The following is a 22,657-nucleotide window of genomic DNA, read 5'->3' as shown; positions in this document are numbered from 1 at the left end:
GCATTTGATTTGTAGCCAGAGAATTGAGCAGCAGGTCTTCATCAAGACAAGATGCTTAAATTGTCCAAGACTACTGGGAAAGAGATCGATAATACACTTGAAAAGCTACCATGACACTTGTCGGCCATGGCGTACAAATGACAATTTCACACTTACAAGTCAACTGTTCGTATTTTTACCTAGTTTTAAATTATAAAAAATTAAAAGCATATGTCTCAGACATAAGAGTCAAGGCTATATTAAATTCACCAAATTGAGTAACAGATTTCCTATAAGCTTTTTTTTTTTCCTGTTTTCCAGCAGAATATGTAGCAATTTAAAAGAAGAAAAGAATTTAAACCAGCAAACGTATCAAAATAGAACCTAGGTGAACAGATGAGGATTGTCAAATTCTTATAACTTCCTCATGGACAATGAGTAATGGCAATTTATTAATTCACATATGTAAATACTTAATTAATCAGGAACCTGTTTTATTCAAAATTCTTCAACCTGGTGTTGTGGAAAAATATTAAGTCAACCGCAAATATATGCCTATATAAGTCCTGTCCAAGCTCACAATGTCCTGTCCAAGTTTTATTTACCTCTATATAAGCAATGAAGAGAACTTATTTTCTTTTCGTTGCAGCCTTGCTACTGTTGCATTTTGTCACAACAAGCTCAGCTAGCATAATTGCTGCCGGCAACCATAACAACGCTGCTGATCTGAATGCACTTCTAGCCCTCAAAACCACCATTTTCGACCCCCAAAGGATCATCCCAACCAACTGGTCCAATTCGAACTCTGTTTGCAACTGGATTGGAATCACTTGTAACGCTCGCCATCAAAGAGTCGCAGCCATCAACCTTTCTTACATGGGAATTGTAGGAACCATACCTCCAGAACTGGGAAATCTTTCTTTCCTAGTCTGGCTAAATGTTAGAAATAACAGCTTTCATGGACACCTTCCACCAGAGCTATCTCGTCTCCATCGATTGAAGTACATCAACCTTGCAAGCAATGACTTTGAAGGAGAATTTCCATCATGGTTGGGATGTTTAAGTGCAGTCTGGTATATCAACTTCGAACACAACAGATTTTCTGGTTCATTATCGGGCAGGCTCTCTAATTTGACAAAGCTAGAGGTCATTGGGTTGGATGATAACTTCTTTACGGGAAACCTTTCAGAAGAATTTAGCGCTCTACCAAAATTGAGAGTTTTGGAAATTCAATATAACCAACTTGTAGGCCCTCTGCCATGGGCTTTGTTTAACCTCTCCTCATTGCAAACAATTGCTTTTACGAATAATAGCTTATCGGGTTACCTTCCAGCACGTATCTGCGATTATCTCCCACAACTCCAAGGGCTTTACTTATCATGGAATTACTTTGAAGGTGAAATTCCATCAGGCATCGGAGAATGTTCAAACCTCCAAGTTTTAGTCTTGTCATACAACAGATTCAGAGGGCATATACCAAATGGAGTTTGGAATCTAACCACGCTTACACAAATATATTTGGGTAGGACTGACCTGACAGGTAAGCTACCAACTTGCCTTTATTTTGAAAAAATTCTTTTGCATATTTCGAGCCATCAATTCATCACTATTAAATGTTTAAGTGGTAATGAGTTTAGATGCACATGCGTGGGGAAATACTTAATGTTTAACCAAACTGGATTTAAGCAATAATTTCCTGTCTGCTTCTTAAACCTCACCCCTTCTATTAGAAAAAAAAATAAAAAAACAAGGATGTGGGAATGTTTGAAATACTTTTGGTACAGATACTTACACTAAAAAAATTGGGGAAATTACTCAAGACCCTCATGTGGTGGTAATGTGCCATCTAACTGTCACGTGGTTTCAAATATTACATTTAACTTCTTTTTGCTTTAGATTGAAAGGTAATATGGATGAAATTCATTCAAACTAATAATTTTTTTTTTTTGCAAAATGACTACTCTACCCTAACATGCATAATGTCAATTCATCCTTCTTTCTTATTTCATTTCATACTTGAAAGTATTTTTAGTTTTGGCCGCATCCTGTACGTTATCTATATTCATTTCAAACTAAATTGTCTGATTTTTCTTATGTCTTAACTTGCTTCTTTATTTTGTCAAAAAGAAAAAAAAAATCTTCTTTACTCAATCAAAATTTCTAAAGTTTTTAGCTATAATCGGCAATTGTCATCCATGACTAATTGACTTATTGACGTAAGTTTATGGCATGAATTATGAATTTGGACTGAAATTCCATCTTAGCCCCTTGAAAGTTGTTCAAAATCCTCATAACCCAAGAAGAAATTTTCATTAGGTTTTGAAGGATTTTTAGACTAAATTTATAAAATTCACATGGAACATTTAATTAAAAAAGAATGTTGTTGGAGGTCGCTAATTACTTTAGAAATATTGGTGAATAGTTCCTTTAATTAAATTCAGGGCAAAATACACTTTATTCTCTTGTGGTGTAATGCTTTTTCACATAATTACCTTCCTATAGTTTCAAAAATTATACATAATCCCCTTATGATTTGAATTAAAGTATCAAAATCACTGAATTTGTATTCCATAATGGAGTCAACTAAAATGTTAAAAGTACCCCTATGTAAAGTTGAAAATTATTTATTAACCATGGGGGGTTATGTATATATTTTGAAAATCATGAAGGGATTATATGGTAAAACATAAAACCATATGGGGTTAGAGTGTCATGCATACTTGTTTATATAGTTTGGTCACTTCAACCATTTTAGTTTTTAAATAAGGGTAATTTCGATATTTTTATGGGTTCCATTACAAATGATCATTTCCGTTACTTTGAAACTTTAATCCAAATTATGGAAAGATTATATATAACTTTTAAAACTATAGGAGGTTATGTGAAAATTACTAAATCACAGGAGAGTAAAGTGTATTTTGCCCTTTAATTTATTCTCATGTCATGAGTTGTTGGCAGGTGAAATTCCAAAAGTCATTGGCAATCTCTATAATTTGGAGATACTAGGCATAAGGAGTGCTAATATGACAGGTAAAAAGCTTCATACATTTTGAAATCAGCTCTATTTTATTGTTGCATTATAAGAAGAGTTTTCTTTAAGTCAAATTTGAGCTTGACTAAGCAAGTACAAATTGGACTCTTTTTTGGATCCCGAGCCTCACAAGTTGTGTCTTGCACAATTTCATACAAGCTTGCTCTTGATATAAATCAGAATGACTTTAATGTAAATCATTTTGGACATACAAAAGTTGGAGTTTTGAGTAAAGAAATTGGATTTGGGAGTGAACAAGTTAGATTCGGATGTAAATCCGGTACAGTGATTTTGTCATTAGTTGATGTAAATATTTTTTAGTATGATTTAAATTACTAATATACCCCCAAATGGTGTGAAACGGAACTTGTGAGGCGCGTCTCCCACTTTCTCATTTGTTAACATGTTAGTTCATACTGGTCCACGGCATAAGCAAAAACGGGTTTAGGCATTCAAGCTGAGTTCGATCAACTTGATCTCAATATGCCATATATAACTCAACCCCAATTGATTGCACTAAATCTGATTAAGGGCTTACAGACGATGCAATGGGAAATAGGAAGACGAGGGAGCACTTAGAAAGAGGGTATATATGGTGGAGAAGCAAGAGCGTGGATGTTGGAGTTAGAAAAGTTAAATATTCCCGTGTTCCACTTGACAATGTCATACGTTTAGTTTAAGCCATACCAAAATGTTTTATCATTTCCAAAGTTGTCAATGAATTTTACCATTAGCATTCCTAGCTTTGCCCATTGATTCAATTAATTTTGTTGAAATTGCCTCTTCCATTAAGTTTAATTACTTGTGCACACACTTGTTTGAAAATAGGATTTTGTGTTCCTTCAAGGATTCGTTCGAAGTGAATTCTTTCTGTCCTTGTTCCCTTGTGTCTCCATTGGATCCTTCCCTTTCCCATAGCCACTTTTCCTTTACCACAAAAATTTGAAAAAAAAATACTTAAACAAATGATATCCAAGAGTTTTGGCATGTTGTCATGCTTTAATTTTGTTACCAGCTTGGTTGACAAACTTCGAATTACAAGATGCAAAAATAACGCCAATTACCTGACCACTGTGAACTAGATAAATTGAGGGAGTTAGCTTTTTAATTAGCAACGATTCAATAGATACTCAAATGAAGAGAGAAAAGATGTTTTTAAGCTACACCAGTTTATGCTTAGTTCATCTACATTAGGAACAGGATTTACATGAACTGGTCTTTATCTTTTTGTACTCAAATGCTTGCTAGCTTGTAATCCGTAGTGCTTAATATTACGTATTTCCTGTATATGTCCATTTTCTCATTACTTACCTCTTTCTTTGACCAAATTGTTTCACGTCGAATACCTCATTTTCTTGTTACCAATTTGATTTGTCAGGTATAGTACCTCAAGAGGTTGGTAATCTAAGCAAGTTGGAAGTTATACAGTTGAGCTCAAATAGGTTGACAGGTCTCATCACGCTGAAACTTTTCAATATTTCAACACTACAATTTATTTCCCTCTCGGAAAACAGTTTTTCAGGCGAGCTTCCATGGACTTTAGGTGTTTCCTTACCCAATCTTGAGGAACTCTATCTCGGGGGAAATAAATTCACTGGAGCTATACTAACATCCATCTCAAATGCTTCTAGGCTCAGAGTACTAGACATTGGCATTAACCATTTTACTGGTGCAATTCCTCATTCTCTTGGAAACTTGGGATTACTAGAAGTCTTGTCCGTAACAAACAATGATTTTTTTGGGGACTTGCGATCCAACGGGTTGAGCTTCATTACGTCTCTTGCAAATTGCAAGAATTTAAAATCTTTGAGGATTAATGGGAATCCTCTGAATGGCTTCCTCCCAAAGTCTATCGGAAATCTTTCTAGCTCACTCGAATCCTTTCATGCAGGTAGTTGTGGAATCAAAAGTGAAATTCCAAGTTCGATTGGTAATTTGAGCAACTTAGTAGAACTGTTCTTTGAAAACAATAGTTTGACAGGGTTAATTCCAACTACAATCAAATGGTTCTTGAAGCTTCAGAGGATAGATCTAAGCGGCAATCAAATACTTGGTGCTATTCCAAGTGAGTTTTGTAATTTGGTGAACTTAGGAGAATTAACACTTGGACAAAATATGTTCTCGGGTATGGTGCCTTCTTGTTTAGGAAACGTTACAACACTCAGATATGTTTATCTCAATTCTAACAATTTAAGTTCTGTGATACCAACAAGCTTTTGGAGCCTCAGATATATTTTGGAGCTAGACATGTCAGGAAATTATTTGACAGGTTCTTTGCCTGCTGAAATTGGAAACTTGAAGGCATTAATCTATTTGAACCTTTCAAATAATCAATACTTGGGTAGGATACCCAGCACTATTGGAGCACTACAGGATTTGCAAGAACTCTCCTTGGAACGTAACATGCTACAAGGATTGATACCAGATTCCATGAAGAATATGTTGCAGTTACGGCATTTGGATCTATCTTTTAACAATTTGGAAGGTGAAATTCCCAATTCATTACAGGAACTGCCAGATCTCCAATACTTTAATATGTCTTACAACAGATTGAGAGGACCAATTCCTCATGGAGGGCCGTTCGCAAATTTCACGAACCTATCTTTTCTCTCAAATGAAGCATTGTGTGGCGCTCCTAGGCTCCAACCTTGTGCAAGTACATTTGAGCATGAATCAAGGACCAAAAGGATAGTCATGATTGTTCTGTTGACATCAGGATCTGTCATATTAGCCTTGGTGATTTCAATTTTTTTGATACGGTTAAAGTTGAGAAAGAAAATTCTAGCTCCAACTCAGAACTTGCTTCCCACGGCGACATTTGAAAGGGTGTCCTTCCATGAACTTAGACAAATAACAAATGGATTCAGCGAGAGTAACTTACTTGGCTCGGGGAGCTTTGGTTCAGTTTACAAGGGAATTTGTGAAAATGGGATGGTTTGGGCCATAAAGGTATTCGATTTGCAGCTAGAAGGTGCATTTAAAAGCTTTGATCGAGAATGTGAACTCTTAAGCTGCCTTCGTCATCGAAATTTAACTAGAGTAATTACTGCTTGCTCTAGCCTTGACTTTAAGGCTTTGGTGCTCGAATACATGCCCAATGGAAGCCTTGAGAAATGGCTTCATGTAAACTATCATGTCCCAAGTATCAAGCAAAGGTTGGGTATCATGATAGACGTGGCTTCTGGTTTGGAATATCTCCACTATGGCAATTCAATGCCTATAGTTCACTGTGACTTGAAGCCTAGCAATATTCTCCTAGATGAAGACATGGTTGGACATATTTGCGATTTTGGAATTGCGAAGTTGTTGGGAGACGGAGAATCTGTGATACAAACAAAGACTCTTGCTACATTTGGATATATTGCCCCAGGTGACTTTTCTTGATTCCAATTTCAAATTTTTTATGTCATTCAAATTAAAGTTTCAACTTTTAATGGCTAGTACAGTATGTGAAATTTAAAAAATTTGAAAAAAATGTAAAATTGGTGAACTAGTACTAGTACTTGACTTTAACAAATAGTTTCAAATTTTTTGATGCTAGAGTATGGACTGGAAGGATTGATTTCAACAAGTAGTGATGTTTATAGCTTTGGGATTATATTGATGGAGACATTTACAAAAAGAAAGACTAAGGATGAGATGTTTACAGAAGAATTAAACCTCAGGCGTTGGATACAAGAATGCTCACCAGATTCTGTAATTCAGGTTATAGACGCAGATTTGCTTCATCCTAAAGATAAAACGGTACAAAGGAAGATTGAATGCGTATCGTCTATCTTGCAACTTAGTTTAAGTTGCACGACAGATGCTCCTGAGGAGAGAATAAACATGAAAGAAGTTCTAGGAGCATTGCAGAAGATCAAACTTCAGTTTATCAAAGATATCACACCTTGAAGTAGACGGTAATACCATTATATATGAGATAATCCATTAGCAACTTTTTCTGCAATTGCATAGTATATCGAAATCTCATTCCAAGGCTTACCATTCATAATCTCATTCCAAGGCTTACCATTCATTCAAGCAGTACTCATGTTTTTCTATTGAATATATGGCAGAGCCCTGGAGTGCAAATTTATATGGGGGAAATTCTTTGTCTTGCTTAAAGTTCAAGATGGGAATGTGATATGTTGTATTGCCAATAAATTTGTTTATGGAGACCTTAAGTTCAGGATCCCAATTTATATGTTGACTCGGTGTTTATGCTTGTCATACATATATGGCAATTAAGCTGGTAATTTACATTTAGTTATTCATATATCTTTGCCCTTTTCAATTTTTGCATATAAATGAGAAATAAATTGATCATCAACATATATCACCATGTAGAGGTACACATAGGCATATGTGTTTATACATACAGAACATGAATGTGGCATTTAGATTCATGCATTTAGTTAATTACAAAATTACATTTTAAAGGTGCCAAGAGCAAAGATAGCAAAGTAGTTTTCTGTGCTACAATTACTACTTAATTTATAATTTACTACTTAATTTAGTTGGAGAATCTTAAAATTAATAATTTACCATTGCCTCAAGCTAGAAAATGGTGGGAACATTTGTTAAATAGCTCAATTTTGAGAAACTACGCTTAATGGAGTTCTTCACTGGATTGTTGGTGGTTCAGGGAGCAATTCATTTCATACCTTCTCTTAACAGTAGATAGATATTTTTTTATAAAAATTTCAGCATGTTCCACCTCCTTGATATTTGGAAAATAGAATCATTTGACGTGTGTTGGTATTGTTCATGGTTTATTTTTTTGTTATTTTGCCCCAAGCAAGTTCAATTTGACCCGTTTAGACCCTCAACCCAAGTCTCTCCTTCCCCGCCAAAAAATATAAAAGAGTATTTTGTCTCTATTTTTGGGACGGAGTAGGAACTAGGAAGATAGGAAAAGGAGGCTGAAACTCTAAATATTTAATTTTGCTTTCATGATGTGGCACAATCTTTACTGTTCAATCTACGAGTGAGGCCACTGTAGATTATACCTACACAAGTTTTTAGTTTTTACCCAAAAGGTACATGGCAAAGAACACATCTCTAAACTTACTTCTTCTTTTTTTTTTTTTTTTTTTGGTATACAAAAAGAAGCAGCCCGTTTAGTTGCAAATTTCGCGGGTTTAATAGATGCACAAGTGGGCTTTTAGGCTCAATTTGTTTGGATAATCGAATTGAACCAATTCATATACATGTGCTTAAAATCACAAAACCGTTTATCTGGGCCATTCTATCCCCAATGGAATAGCCCAAAAAGGGCTGCTATGTAGTTCAAATTTAAATTTAATCAAGTGATTTTTCAGATTTATCCTTGTCTTATCAACTTGATGATGGGCAAAGATGGTGACTTTCCTTCGCTCAATCTTGACTTTGTTTCGAGTTCCACTTGGTTTTTCAAAAAAAAAAAAAAAAAAACTCCACTTGGAACCAAAATGTACTAAATAAAAAAAATTTCACTTGTATTTTATTTTTCTGTTTTGGGCCTAATTTGTTAATTGCCATTAGAGCTGTTAATCGAGCCGAGTATTTGGCTGCCGAGCTCGACTCGAGTTTAATTCGAGCCGAGCTCGACTCGAGCTCGTTAGGAAAACGAGCTTTAAAATGTGTTCGAACTCGGCTCGTTAAATGTACATGTGGCTCGAGCTCGTGCAAATTAACCTTAATAAAAACCTATAATTTTTAATTTTTATAATTTTAATTTCTAAAATGACAAATATGCCCTTCATTAACGAGCTCTAACGAGCTACTCGAGTATCAAACGAGCCGAGCTTACTCAGCTCGTTAACTAAACGAGCATGTTTCGAGCTCGAGCTCGACTCGTTAACCAAAATTAACGAGCCGAGCTCGAGCCTTAACGAGTCGAGCTCTAACGAGCTTTCGAGCTACTTGATTGACTTAACAGCTCTAATTGCCATGCTTGAACCACCATTTTTTCTTTCGGCTTCACATATTCGAGAAGGTAACTGTGTTTTTTCCCCAATAATTGGGCCTTGCCTCAATTGGTCTAGTCACTCAACTTTGTGAACTGTAAAGTGGAAATCAATTAATTTATTCTTGACAGACGCACATTTGATAGATAACTTGCACATTGAGATACATAAAATATAATAGAGAAAATATGTATTTTAACAACTGAGGACATACTTAATTCCAAATTCCGACCACAAGGATAAGTTAAAACTTGTCAATGTGAACCTTAAGATGCAAAATGTGCCAAATATGAACCTTAAGGTACTAAGTTGGGGCAATCCCAAGGGGAAGGCCATGACTACAAATTGGCTAAACTTCTAATAATGCATCCAATGCTTCTAACTTACAAGAAATCTCTAACAAAAATGAAGAGTAAAAGGCAACAACCTGTTATTTGGATTGCCAGAAAACTGGCTATAAGTTGATGCCTCTTTAGCTGAAACAGAATATAGAACCGAATGTGATCCATCACCAAAAAGTGAACCAAATTAAACTTGGCATGAACATTTGACGTACAATTCCTGGATAAATACACGGATTAATTGCTTTACAGTTAAAATTACGAACTTTTGATAATGCATCAATGTACAAAAACTTCCTAAAAGTGACTGCATGTCAGGTCTATCTTTCAGCTGTAAAGAGAACTATTATAAAGTAGAGAGCCATTTTGTACATGCACCAGTTACTGTGCTAAGTGAACCTGTAACTTGGGAATCTTAATGATGTCCTCTTATTTGAACTTTAACCTTTTATGTCTTTGTTTAATAAAACAAAAGGCAAGAGAAAGCTAAAAATATTAAAAATCGCGTTTCAGAGATTAAAAAAATGGAAAAAAAAAAGGGTTTTAAGAGTCCTTACGTGACTTGGTTCCGGCTGAAATTGAAGAAATTTTGTCAATTGTCCACTTTCACGCAAAATTGAATAAATTGAAGACCAAAATTGATCTACAAAATAGATTGGGGACTGATTATGTGCATGTACTAGAGATTGGGGACTAAAATTACAATTCTCTCTAAACGCAAACCATGATCACCTGTTTTGCGCTCTGAAGAATTAACTGATTTTTTTCTTTTTTAGTGGTCTCTCTAACCTATTACAGAATTTAGACATATTAATGAGTGTTGATTGAGTATCTAATAAAAAAATTATATAACAAATTCTTTTATAATATTAATCACATTACTACAATTTTAGTCCACTTTGCTGCAACTAAATTGGTTATGCCCCAACCCATCAATGCAAAAGATAAGTGGACTACGTATAGGCATAGCATCTGGTCGTGCGACCGGGAAGGGGGAGGAGGAGGGAGAAGGGAAGGTGGGGGAGGGGAGTGGCAAGGGGAGGAGGAGAGGGAAAGGGACAGGGAGAAGAGAAAGAAAAAAAAATTTCTGTCGGCACCGGAAAAGTTGCCGGGCGGTGGCGAAGGTGGTGGTAGGTTGAGGTGAGGGAGGAAGAAGAAGAAAGGAGAAAGGAAATTTTTTTTGTGTGTTTTGGGTATTTTGAAGTGCATAGTTTAAAATTTTTGAGAAGTTTTTTTGGATTATTGTAGTTAAAGTTATTAAAAAACTGATAAGACACAAATTTAGCCAAAAACTCATTTGCCAAACAAGCCCTACATATTACTATCATGCATGTTAGATCGTATTTGCGCAAATTAATATGGCTGATGCTTTATTATTTGGAAAAAAAAATTTTACGTGGATCACAAATACATTTTTTAATTATCTTTCTATCATTCCAACCACTATTTTATTTCACATACATCAAACTATAAAAAGTGTCACAACAACTATTCTAGTAACGTCAATCCCCAGCTTTGAATTTAACAATTGGTTCATTATCCACTTATTAATTCTTTGACAGTACATTTTTCCAGTCTTAGATAGTATTTGATTCTCTTTATCCACCTTCTTTTCGTTGCTTCATCCTTCACTCATCTTCTAAATCTAAAATAGAAATAAACATAATGAAAATGGCTCTGGTGTAGTCTAATTAACCTGAATGCATTTATCATAAACTTCGCTCAGGTCATGTTATGGACTTCATGTTCCGCGTTTTTAAGTCCTCAGGATTACTGTTGAAGTCTTTTGTCAAAAATAAAAGACTTTGGCAGCATCACAGCAGAATATCTTGAATCGCCTATGATTAATTATTTAAGCCAATGATTATAGCATTTCAATTAATTGTGATCTAAGCGTATGAATACCCTGTACGAATTAAACCAAGTTGGTTGCTTGGGTTGAATTCCTTTTAATAACTAAGGAGAAGGTGATGAGAAAGGGCCATGTCCAATTTGGGCTCCTGAGTCCTGACCATGGGGAAAAAGATACGGCCATGGGGCACCCCCGCAGGAATAACGCTTCAGACTTCGAAGTCAATAATTCTCTCCCATTTTGCTTAGAGGATACTTACTCGGGTAACGTATAAACTAGACATCTAGGTTTAGCACTATGTGCATATTTGGCTTTAGGTAGAGGTGTCAAATAAACTCTTTTAATTAAATTTACTTATATCCGTCCATTAATAATTGGATATGGGTACATTAAATTTTTATATATGGGTATAAATGGGTTATCCAATTATGCCCATTTATTAAATGGGAATAATTGGGTAATCCATCAAACCCATTTAACTTACATTCCCAAATTTCTTTGTATTTTCAGTTTTCACCGTCAATCTTCTTCTCCTCCCCACCACCAAGCCCACTGCTCCCCCCCTCTTCCTCCAGTGTTTGATTCCTCTCTCCCTTCTCGCCGTCTCTGCATAATAGAAGGTTTTTGCCCCTTCCATGTCCGATTCTTGAGCTGATCTATGAATAAACAGGCGGTGTCTTGAAGATTTTCCTGGAGAATGTTAAGAGTCTGGCCGCTACTTACCATCTCTGCAAACAAGTACCCACAGCACAACCACGACTACTGCCAAACTAACCATCTACGTTCCAAGTTCATGATGCTTCATGATTCGATTTCAGGCGTTGGATGTGACGGTTCTTGAAGGTGGCTATGAATTTGAACAAAAAATAGAACTCTTGCTCCAGATGATGTTGGCATTAGAATAAATGGGTTATAAATGGATAATTGAATTACCCAACTCATTTTTTGACTTACCCATTTATACCCATCTAATTAAATGGATATAAATGGGTTAACTCACTTATACCCATTACCCATTTTACCCAACCCAAACCCGCTCAAATCACTCATTTTGCCACCTCTACCAAATATGCCATTAACAAACTTTTCTCAGTTTTAAAATTTTCCTTATACCCTGACTACTACGGTGAAGTGTCCACGCTTAGTACAATTTGAAAGATGACGCCATAAGTTGCTTGTTCCGGTTGTTCCACCACATGCAAAATCATGCTTGCACCATTTACATTGTGCTCTTCGTGAACCATCTGGTTCAACATACAATATATCAAATTCCTTCCAAATCAATGATGTGAGCTGTCTCGAACGCTTAGAAGAACCTTGGATCTACTCATCTGTATTGGTAGGCTCATGGCTTGTATAAGAACATTGTTCCTGAATGTGCTCTGACAACTCATCTGTTGGATCATGATGGGATAGCATTTATGTTATCTATACTACCAACTTTGTACACCTCATCTGATGTTTTCCTGTCTAAGACTCTCAGCCTTACATATAACTTGTCCTGCCCTGCCCTCTTAGACTTAATTGTGCTAACTGCACTTGCTAGTTTCAATGACTTGATAGCCAAGCCCAGGTTTCAACAACTTCCAATTTTCAGCACTTTAAAAAGTTCCTTGCCACTTTGATTTTTTAGCTTTTTTACTCTTTCTAATGTGAGGACCTTACAACAGTGATGCTGCTGCATTCAGTGTATCAGTATCAGCATCTTGCCAAGGTTGCTAGAACCAATTTAAGCTTGATCATGCAAACAATTTGATGGAACCAAGACATGGAAAAAGGAGGAGGTTAGCTCTGAAAAAGTTATAAAAGTTAAGGCCACAGAACTGGTGATGACTGATAAATTGTGTATTCTTAGATATCAAGGTTAACGCAGTGTATGTTTATAACCTCAATTGAATGCAAAAGTATTCAAGTTAAATAAACAATTGTTTGCTTCTTAAAAAGCTAACTGACGACAGAATCTCAAGTTTTAGAGTCAAGTATCTGAGCTGAAGAGGATACGACTAGCAAATAAGAAACTAACCTTGACTAAGTTTTTACAGGTTTTGGCAGTCTTGAAGTTCAATACACAAAAATAAATCAGTTAACCTTGACTAACTTTTGATTTCCTTATATCAAGAGCAAAAACTTCAAGAATGCTTTATTACGAAGGCGCAGGAAAATTTTAAAGGAGTGGAGAAGTTGAAGAATAATCTCACCTCGAATGCCAACATCATCTGGAGCAAGAGTTCTATTTTTGGGCCCAAATTCGTAGCCACCTTCAAGAACCATCACATCCAACACCTGAAATCGAATCATGAAGCATCATGAACTTGAAACGTAGATGGTTAGTTTGGTAGTAGTCGTGGTTGTGCTGTGGGTACCTGTTTGCAGAGGTGGTGAGCAGCGGCCAGACTCTTAACATTCTCCGGGAAAATCTTCAAGACACCGCCGGTTTATTCATAGATCAGCTCAAGAATTGGACATGGAAGGGGCAAAAACCTTCTATTATGCAGAGACGGGGAGAAGGGAGAGGGGAATCAAACACTGGAGGAAGAGGGGGGGAGCAGTGGGCTTGGTGGTGGGGAGGAGAAGAAGATTGACGGTGAAAACTGAAAATACAAAGAAATTTGGGAATGTAAGTTAAATAGGTTAATTGGGTTTGATGGTTTATCCAATTATACTCATTTAATAAATGGATATAATTGGGTAACCCATTTATACCCATATATAAAAATTTAATGTACCCATATCCAATTATTAATGGGCGGGTATGGTTAAAATTAATTAAATGGGTTTATTTGACACCTCTAATATTTGGGGACCAAATTTGTTTTAATTGAAACATTAGGGACAGTTTGGCACATGAGCCAAATATTGAGGATTAACACTGTATTTTTTCCTTTATTTCATTTCATGAGTTTGGTTTGAACACCATCACTACTTAGAGGGGTAAATACAGATTGGTCAACCGACTGGTTCATTTTTTGTTATTTAACCAGAAGATAAACATAATTAACCCCCTTATACCATAGACTAGATTCACACAAGAATTTCCAGTCAACTGCCTTCCATTCATGTAGAAAGACTACACTAATATCTTCTTTCGTTGGGCTGGCATCCATTTGGTTGGGAAAAATCCACTTTTCATCCTTATACTTTGAGTTAGGGACACATTTCCTCCCCAAACTTTTAGACGCACCATATTTAGTATATGAATTAATTATTTTGGGCCACATTTAGTCCAAAAAGGGTAAAATATTCAATTTGGATGGAGAAAGCTAATGTGGCCGTTGATTTTGATTGAAAAATTATTTTTATTTAACAGCCACATGCCAAACACATAACTTTCTTCATCTAAATTAAGCAATTTACCATTTTAGACTAAATGTGGCAAAAAATAATTAATTCATGTACTAAATGTGATGCATCTAAAAGTTTGGGGACGAAATATGTCCCTACCTTAAAGTTTAGGGACGAAAAGTAGATTTTTCCCCATCTTCGTTGGAAGCAAACACACGGAAATGAGTGAATAAATCCAATTCTTGACTCTGGAGCGTAAGGACTTGGACTGGAGTAGTCCTTGACCGAAACTTGTATTTCCACACAATAAATGCCTTAAAGGTCAGACACAATTGTGGTGCGTCTTAGTGAGACAATGAATGCCTTAGACTCGTACAGGCCCATTGAGGAATAGGACACTTTACATCTTCTCTTCTTTTATACTTCAATTTATTTTTGTATAGAAATTTTCAGACACTTAATAATTTTAGCTTGGCTTGGAGTAGTATCATTTTCATCATTCTTGGAACATCGTTATACTCAAAATTCAATTTTGCCACATAGAATGCTAAAGCAGCGGAATTGCGTGTAACATCAATTGCTCTACAAAACACTCAACAGCGAAAGTTGAACCAATTACATAAAAAGCTAGTCTAAGGAAATTTGAACCAACCACTGGGCCAATGGCTCAATGGCCACCAGGGAGGGACTTAAGTCCCTCTTTGGGCTGTTGGTGAGGGTTCAAACCTCACCAGCAACGAAAAAAAATCTAAGGGTTGTGCCATAGCACTCCCTTGGTCTAGTTGGGTCTGTATACCCACTAGCCCCTACAACAGCCTCCTTAGGCTCCCCCTCCCCCTAGATTAGGATAGAGTAGGTTATACAAATGTATCGTCGCTGACCCAAAACTCTTCCCGGAGAAATGATCGAGTCACCGGGTTGATGATTAACTGTGGGTTGCATATTAACTATATAATATAATATAATAATATATCTTAAATTATAAAAAAAAATAAAAATTTTAAGTTAGTGGTTCAACCAACGGTTCAACCAGTGATTTTTTTCCAATTCATTGGTTAAATTGCCGGGTCGTTAATATAATATAATAATGTTTTGATGTTTTTATTTGTCAACTTTTTCATCTCGATTTCGTCAAAAAATGTAAAATGAAAAATATTCTTCCTTAATCAACCAAAATTTGCAACAACATTATAAGCAAGTAGTTATAGCCGGGAATTGTCATCTACGACTAATTGATGTAAGTTTATTGTGTAGAGTACAAATTAAGACAGAAAATCCTTCGTAACCCAATGAGAAATTTTCATTGGGTTTTAAAGGATTTTGAAACTAGACTCATAAGTGCATGAAAAATTTACATCACACATTCACTATTGCTGATAATCGCTAACTACTTAAGTAGTGGTGCAAACTTTGTCTGAATAAAGAAGTTTTTGTTTTCAACAAAATAAAGACAAAAGTTAGGAAATAAAAAACTCAAAACATGGCGAACACAGAGTTACTAAACCTAACCTCACCTAATCCGATGGTTCATTTGGTCAACTTAGTGATCTTGGATTAGTAGTTGAACTGAATGAGGAAGGAAATCGATAACTAGTCAATAATTTTCATCAATTCAATTGATAAAATCTAAAATACTGACCTGTTAAACTAATAATTTAATAATTATAATGTTTTAGTAGTTAAAATATTTTAGTGTACAATATTTTAGAAACATCGACTGGATCAGTAAATCTATAGTTAAGCCGCTAACCTGTTATACCAATGGCCTTGCCGGGTTGATGTCTAGGCCGGGATTAATGACTATGCCAAACACACAATTTTGTTTGATGTAAGAAGTAAAATTGTCAAAGAAGAACGAATTAACACTCTGTATATTAATGGGGTAGAGTTGTCTTTTGCACAAAACCATTGGTTTTGATGGATTACATCTCTCTTGCCTTTCAATCCAAAGCATAAGGATGTTAAAAGTATATTTACAAGCCACATGGGGGGTTTTGAGTAATTTCCCCTTAAAATTTTCGGACATTTGAAACTTCATGGCTTTACTGTCTATGAAAGAAAATGTAAAAAATATTAATTTTGATATGCATATTTATATTTTATATCAATTTTATTTCTAATTTATGCACACATTTAAAAATCCATCAACATACGCATAGAGATTGCCACCAAAATAACCTCCAATATTTGGGAGTGTATGTAATCATCATTTTGCCAATATTTACGAGAAATTTCAATGATACTATTTGAAACTTGATTGAAGATCCTTAGAATTCCGAAATACATATGTCATATACATATAATTATGCCATGCCGTTAATTATATTTATCATCATGCTGTGATTTTTGGGCAGGTGAAATTCCAAAAGTCATTGACAATCTCTATAATTTGGAGAAACTAGGCATGGGGCATGCTAATGTGACAGGTAAAAAACTTGATACATTTTGACATGAATTTGTTTGAAACATTGTCTCAAAATGTTTTGCCATTTCCAAAATCGTCAATGAATTATACCACTTGCTTTCCTATCTTTACCCTTTAATTTGTTGATATGCTTCCTCTTTCATTAAATTTAGGTACTCGACTTTAGATATGTGAGATACAAAAGTTTTGCAATGTTGTCCTGCTTTGCTTACGGTGGGCAGAGTTAGTGGTTAAAGCAGTTGACGAGGACAATTAAACCAATCATGGGTAGGATGAAAATGATCGTAAATTAATATGTACAATTAATTAAACCAATCATAAGAGAAATGATTATTAATTATTAAATTAATAATGGTGAGGGAGCAAACGAATGGTTAATTAATTAGTTGAGATGGAATATTTGTAGGAGAAATTATATGACGTTGTTGCATGATTGTTCATTATATTTGTGGGTACGTATAACATAAAGAAATTTTAAAAAATGCATTTGTAATGGTATTAGACAAAATTAATGCAAATGAATTTATGACATAATAACCAGAGTTGAAATTTAATTAGATCATATTTTTAAAATTTTTCAACATTATCATCACAATCACCTAATAATACTTTTATCATCTGATTAACACGTTGCCTATGTATTGTCAACCAATAGCACAACAAATTTTCACTGATGACCAACCACAAACATTATAATTACCAAATTCGTTATAATAATATTTAAAAAGCTTTTAAAAGATCAAAGTTTTTTCGTTCATTAAAATTTTATATCAATTTTTCCCTATAAAAAGTGATTTTTAAAAAATTGCACGTAAATTGAGTGTGCCCTTTATCACTAGTAATGCTAATGGTATTCATACTAGTGTATAGATATTTAAAATCAAATATTCCTATTGATTAGACTATCTAGTGATACAGTTAAGAATATTTTTAATAGGCGTAAATACAAAAATATAACTCCTCATTTCTATTCTAAAAGTAGGACAACAAACAATCTTCACATTTTTTTTAACCAATTTCATTTGTCTGGTATAATACTTCAAGAGGTTGGTAATCTTAGCAAGTTGGAACTACTAAACTTGGAGTCCAATAGGTTGAGAGGTTCCATTCCGCTGAAACTGTTCAATAGTTCAACTGTACGAGTAATTTCTGTCGCGCAGAATGACTTATCAGGCGAGCTTCCATCAACTACAGGTGCTTCCTTACCCAATCTTGAGGAACTCTACCTGTGGGGAAATGAATTTACTGGAACTATACTAACATCTATCTCAAATGCTTCTAGGCTCAGAACGCTAGAACTTAGTACGAACCATTTTACTGGTGTAATTCCTCATTCTCTTGGAAACTTGAGATTACTGGAACAGTTTGCTATATGGCAAAATGATTTTTCTGGTGACTCGCTGCAAACATTTAAGAAGGTTGTGGTTAGATGAGAATCCTCTGAATGGCTTACTCCCAAAGTCTATTGGAAATCTTTCCAGCTCACTCGAATCCATTTCTGCCACTCGTTGTGGAATCATAAGTGAAATTCCAAGTTCGATTGGTAATTTGAGCAACTTAATAGTGCTGAGCTTTGCATTCAATAGTTTGACAGGAGTAATTCCAACTACAATCAAATGGTTGTTGAAGCTTCAGATGATAGATCTAAATGACAATCAGATACAAGGAGGTATTCCAAGTGAGCTTTGTTATTTGTTGAACTTCGAAGGATTAAATCTGGCAAAAAATAAGCTCTCTGGTACGGTTCCTTCTTGTTTATGAAATTTTAGAACACTAAGATATGTTTATCTCAATTCCAACAATATAAGTTCTAACATACCAGCAAGCTTTTGGATCCTAAGAGATATTTTGGAGCTGGACATGTCAGCAAATTATTTGACTGGCACTTTGCCCACTGAAATTGGAAGCTTCAAGGCATTAATCACATTGAACTTTTCAAATAATCAATACTTGGGTGAGATACCTAGCACCATTGGGGCACTACAGGGTTTTCAAGAACTCTCCTTGGAGCACAAGAAGTTACAAGGATCGATACCAAATTCCATGAAGAATATGCTGCAGTTACGGCATTTGGATCTATCTTTTAACAATCTGGAAGGTGAAATTCCCAGCTCACTACAGGTACTATCAGATCTCCTACACTTTAATGTGTCTTACAATAGATTAAGAGGACCAATTCCTCATGGAGGGCCATTCACAAATTTCACGAACCTATGCTTCTCTCAAATGAAGCATTGTGTGGCGCTCCTTGGCTCCAACCTTGTACAAGTACATTTCAACATGAGTCAAGGACAAAAAGGATAGTCATGATTGTTCTGTTGGCATCAGGTTCTGTCATATTAGCCATGGTGATTTCAATTTTTTTGATGCGGTTAAAGTTAAGAAAGAAAAATCTAGCTCCGACTCAGAACTTGCTTCCCATGGCGACATTTGAAAGGGCATCCTTCCATGAACTTAGACAAATAACAAATGGATTCAGCGAGAGTAACTTACTTGGCTCGGGGAGCTTTGGTTCAGTTTACAAAGGAATTCGTGAAAATGGGATGGTTTGGGCCATAAAAGTATTCGATTAGCAGCTAGAAGGTGCATGTAAAAGCTTTGATAGAGAATGTGAAGTCTTAAGCTGCCTTCGTCATCGAAATTTAACTAGAGCAATTAGTGCTTGCTCTAGCCCTGACTTTAAGGCTTTGGTGCTTGAATATATGCCCAATGGGAAGCCTTGAGAAATGGCTACATTCAAATCATCATTTCTTAAATATCAAGCAACGATTGGATGTTATGATAGATGTGGCTTGTGGTTTGGAATATCTCCATTATGGTTATTCAACTCCGATAGTTCACTGTGATTTGAAGCCATTCTACTGGATCAAGACATGGTTGGGCATGTTTGTGATTTTGGAATTGCAAAGTTGTTGGGAGATGAAGAGTTTGTGGTACAAACAAAGACTCTTGCTACATTTGAATATATTGCCCCAGGTGACTTTTCTTGATTACAATTTCGAATTTTTTATGTCATTCAAATTAATGTTTCAACTTTCAAATTTCAACAACTAGTACGGTATGTGAAATATAAGAACTTCGAAAAAAATGCATAAAGTTGGTGAACTGATACCTGTACTTGACTTTAACAATGAGTTTCAAACTTTGATGCTAGAATATGGACTGGAAGGATTGGTTTCAACAAGTAGTGATGCTTACACCTTTGGGATTTTATTGATGGACGCATTTACGAAAAGAAAGCCCAAGGATGAGATGTTTACAGAAGAGTTAAGCCTTAGGTGTTGGGTACAAGATTGCTTACCAGATTCTATAATTCAAGTTATAGATGTAGATTTACTTCATCATGAAGATGGACTGGTACAAAGGAAGATTGAATGCATATTATCTATCTTGCAACTTGGTTTAAGTTGTACAACATATGCTCCTGAGGAAAGAATAAACATGAAAGAGATTCTAAGAGCGCTCCAGAAGATCAAACTTCAGTTTATTAAAGATATCGCTCCTTGAAGCAGGTATAAACCATTATTTATGAGATATTCCAGTAGCAACTTATTCTTCAATCTTGTGGTATAACAAAAGCTTATTCCAAGGATTACTATTCATTCAAGTAGTACTTATGTTTTTCTCCTGAATACATTGCAGAGTCCTGAGGTGCAAATGTATTTGGGGAATCTTTGTCTTGACTTTGTCACCGCCGAAATGCTTAAGGTTGAAAACAGGAATGAGATATGTTGTATTTACCAATAAGTTTGTTTACAGATATGGAGACCTCAAGTTCATAATCCCAATTTATATGTTATGAAAGCCCAAGCAGTTTACTTGGTGTTTATGTTTGACATACATATATAGCAATTAAGTTGACGATTTATTTTCAGTTATTGATCCATCTTCCCCTTTTTCAATTTTTGCAAATAAATGAGAAACAAATTGATCGTGGATATATATCACCATATAAAGATACACATAGGCATATGTATTTGTAAATATAAAGCATGCATACGGCATATAGATTCATGTATTTATTTTATCGGTTTGACTAATGGGTGCTCAATGAGTGCACTCGTTAAGATATGTGTTAGATGTTTAGAAATATAAGATTAATTGGGAAAAACATATAAATACAAATAGATTAATTAGGAAAAATGTATAAATGTAAGCGATGGTAGTAATTGTTAGTATGCATATATAAATGGTAGATCAGGGGCACCCATTAAAAAAACCTTATTTTATTTCAAAATACATTTTAAAGTTGCACAGAACAGAGAGTGCAAAGTAGTTTCATGTCCAACAATTACTACCTAATCGAAATTAATAACACTTTATAAAGGTTACCTGAAGCTCAAATTTGTAATTGGTGTTGACGATGGTGGGAGATTGTGAACAATAACGATGTACCATTTCCTTGAGCTGTGGGAACATTTGTTAAATAGCTCTATTTTGAAAAAATTACTTTTGTTGGAGCTCTTCACTGGATTGTAGGTGATTTGGGAACATTTCATTTATGCATTTCTCTGGCGTTGGAGATTCCCCATCTAATTCATACATTCCTTTGACATTGGAGATTAAAAAAATTCAGCCTCTTCCATCCCCTCCGGGTTTGGAAAACAGAATCCATGGACGTATTGAGATGTTTTTATGATCTATTTTTGTTATATAAGCTGAAGGTGTTAATTGATCTATTTTGTTTGGAAAACGGCCTGATCTATTTTGTTAATTGATAAACAGTTCCATGCCAATTCATGAGCTGAAGCCTAAAAGTGCATGAGCATGAACATTTGGATTTGATCGTCACATCCCATTTCTTGGTCAATATACCCAAAGATTTTCATTGTCAGGTGACATTGAATGACTGTCAAAGGAATTAAGTTTTGGTGGAGGAACCTTAGGCAAGATAATCCTTGTTTATCAATTTTTGTTAACTAAAAATGGAATTAAGTGGGGTATAATTGAAAGGTGTAAGATAGAGATAACCCAAAATAATTAGAATATTTTTTAGAGTATGGCGAGTCTTCATACTCATTGCACTTTTTGCAGATTCCACAAGGGAAGAGTTTCTCAGATAATGTCTGGACTACATATATGCATGCGTAATTTCTTAATTTTTTCTTGGGCAAATAATAAGTAATTTTATTGATCAGTGTGGAGGAGCCAATTCGTCGAGGTCACATGTCAGTTCGGATGAATGACATGTCAGTTCGAGCTGGTACGACAGCCAGTTCAGGCAAGGCCGCCGCCTCCTCGCAAGGTGGGCCGAGTGGACCGAGGCTCCCTGGCCTTTTGGGACTGAATTGGAGGTAGGATCCAAGAAAGAGTCCATCCCTAATAGGGCTCATAATTCTACAAGGAAACAACTACTAGGGGCTCTATAAATATAACACAATGGAACTAAGTAACGTACGCCATCTACAGTAGTCAATATCATTGTTTTATTGACAGCCATAACTGATTTGTACGTTGGAGTCACAACAGGGAGCTAGTCTCGCTGCTCATCTCTTTGCAGGTCAGTTCGGACCACCTCGCTGGTACCAGTTTGGTTCTCCTCAATTTGAGCACACCCCCGATGCTCAGTTAAGATTGTGCTCTCGGTAGTTGCATCAATCAGCAATGAAAGTTTGTACACTCTGGCTAACACCTCTATTACACCTTCTAACTACTTACAATTTATCCTTTACTTTCTATTCTGACAAGCATTTTCAGTCCACACCCCACTTCAGCACAATCTCCCAATTTTGACGTGTTTTAGGAAAGCTTGACCAACTACTTGCTACAAAGCACCCTGCTTCAATAATATCCTTCAAAAGTTTATCAAATGTAGCA

General features: G+C 35.5%; 1 protein-coding gene across 1 annotated transcript; it reads left to right on the top strand.

Annotated features, from left to right (window-relative positions):
* The first annotated feature begins 597 nt into the window (after positions 1–597).
* Positions 598–6,075, top strand: LOC113718290 (uncharacterized). Its single transcript, XM_072072070.1, has 4 exons — positions 598–1,519; positions 2,938–3,009; positions 4,389–5,959; positions 6,070–6,075. The coding sequence occupies exons 1-4, from the start codon at positions 598–600 to the stop codon at positions 6,073–6,075; spliced, it is 2,571 nt and encodes an 856-aa protein (XP_071928171.1).
* Positions 6,076–22,657: the final 16,582 nt, after the last annotated feature.

This window comes from Coffea arabica, chromosome 11e (assembly GCF_036785885.1).
Source record: "Coffea arabica cultivar ET-39 chromosome 11e, Coffea Arabica ET-39 HiFi, whole genome shotgun sequence".
In the NCBI taxonomy this organism is placed as follows: Eukaryota; Viridiplantae; Streptophyta; class Magnoliopsida; order Gentianales; family Rubiaceae; genus Coffea; species Coffea arabica.
Note: the sequence above shows the minus strand (reverse complement) of the source record. Positions and strands in the feature narration are given on the sequence as shown.

Excerpts from the sequence above, each read along its gene's own strand:
- LOC113718290 (XM_072072070.1), top strand. The coding sequence starts at position 598 with ATGAAGAGAACTTATTTTCTTTTCGTTGCAGCCTTGCTACTGTTGCAT. Across the intron at positions 1,520-2,937 it reads GGGTAGGACTGACCTGACAG|GTGAAATTCCAAAAGTCATT; the intron begins GTAAGCTACCAA and ends AGTTGTTGGCAG. Across the intron at positions 3,010-4,388 it reads AAGGAGTGCTAATATGACAG|GTATAGTACCTCAAGAGGTT; the intron begins GTAAAAAGCTTC and ends TTGATTTGTCAG.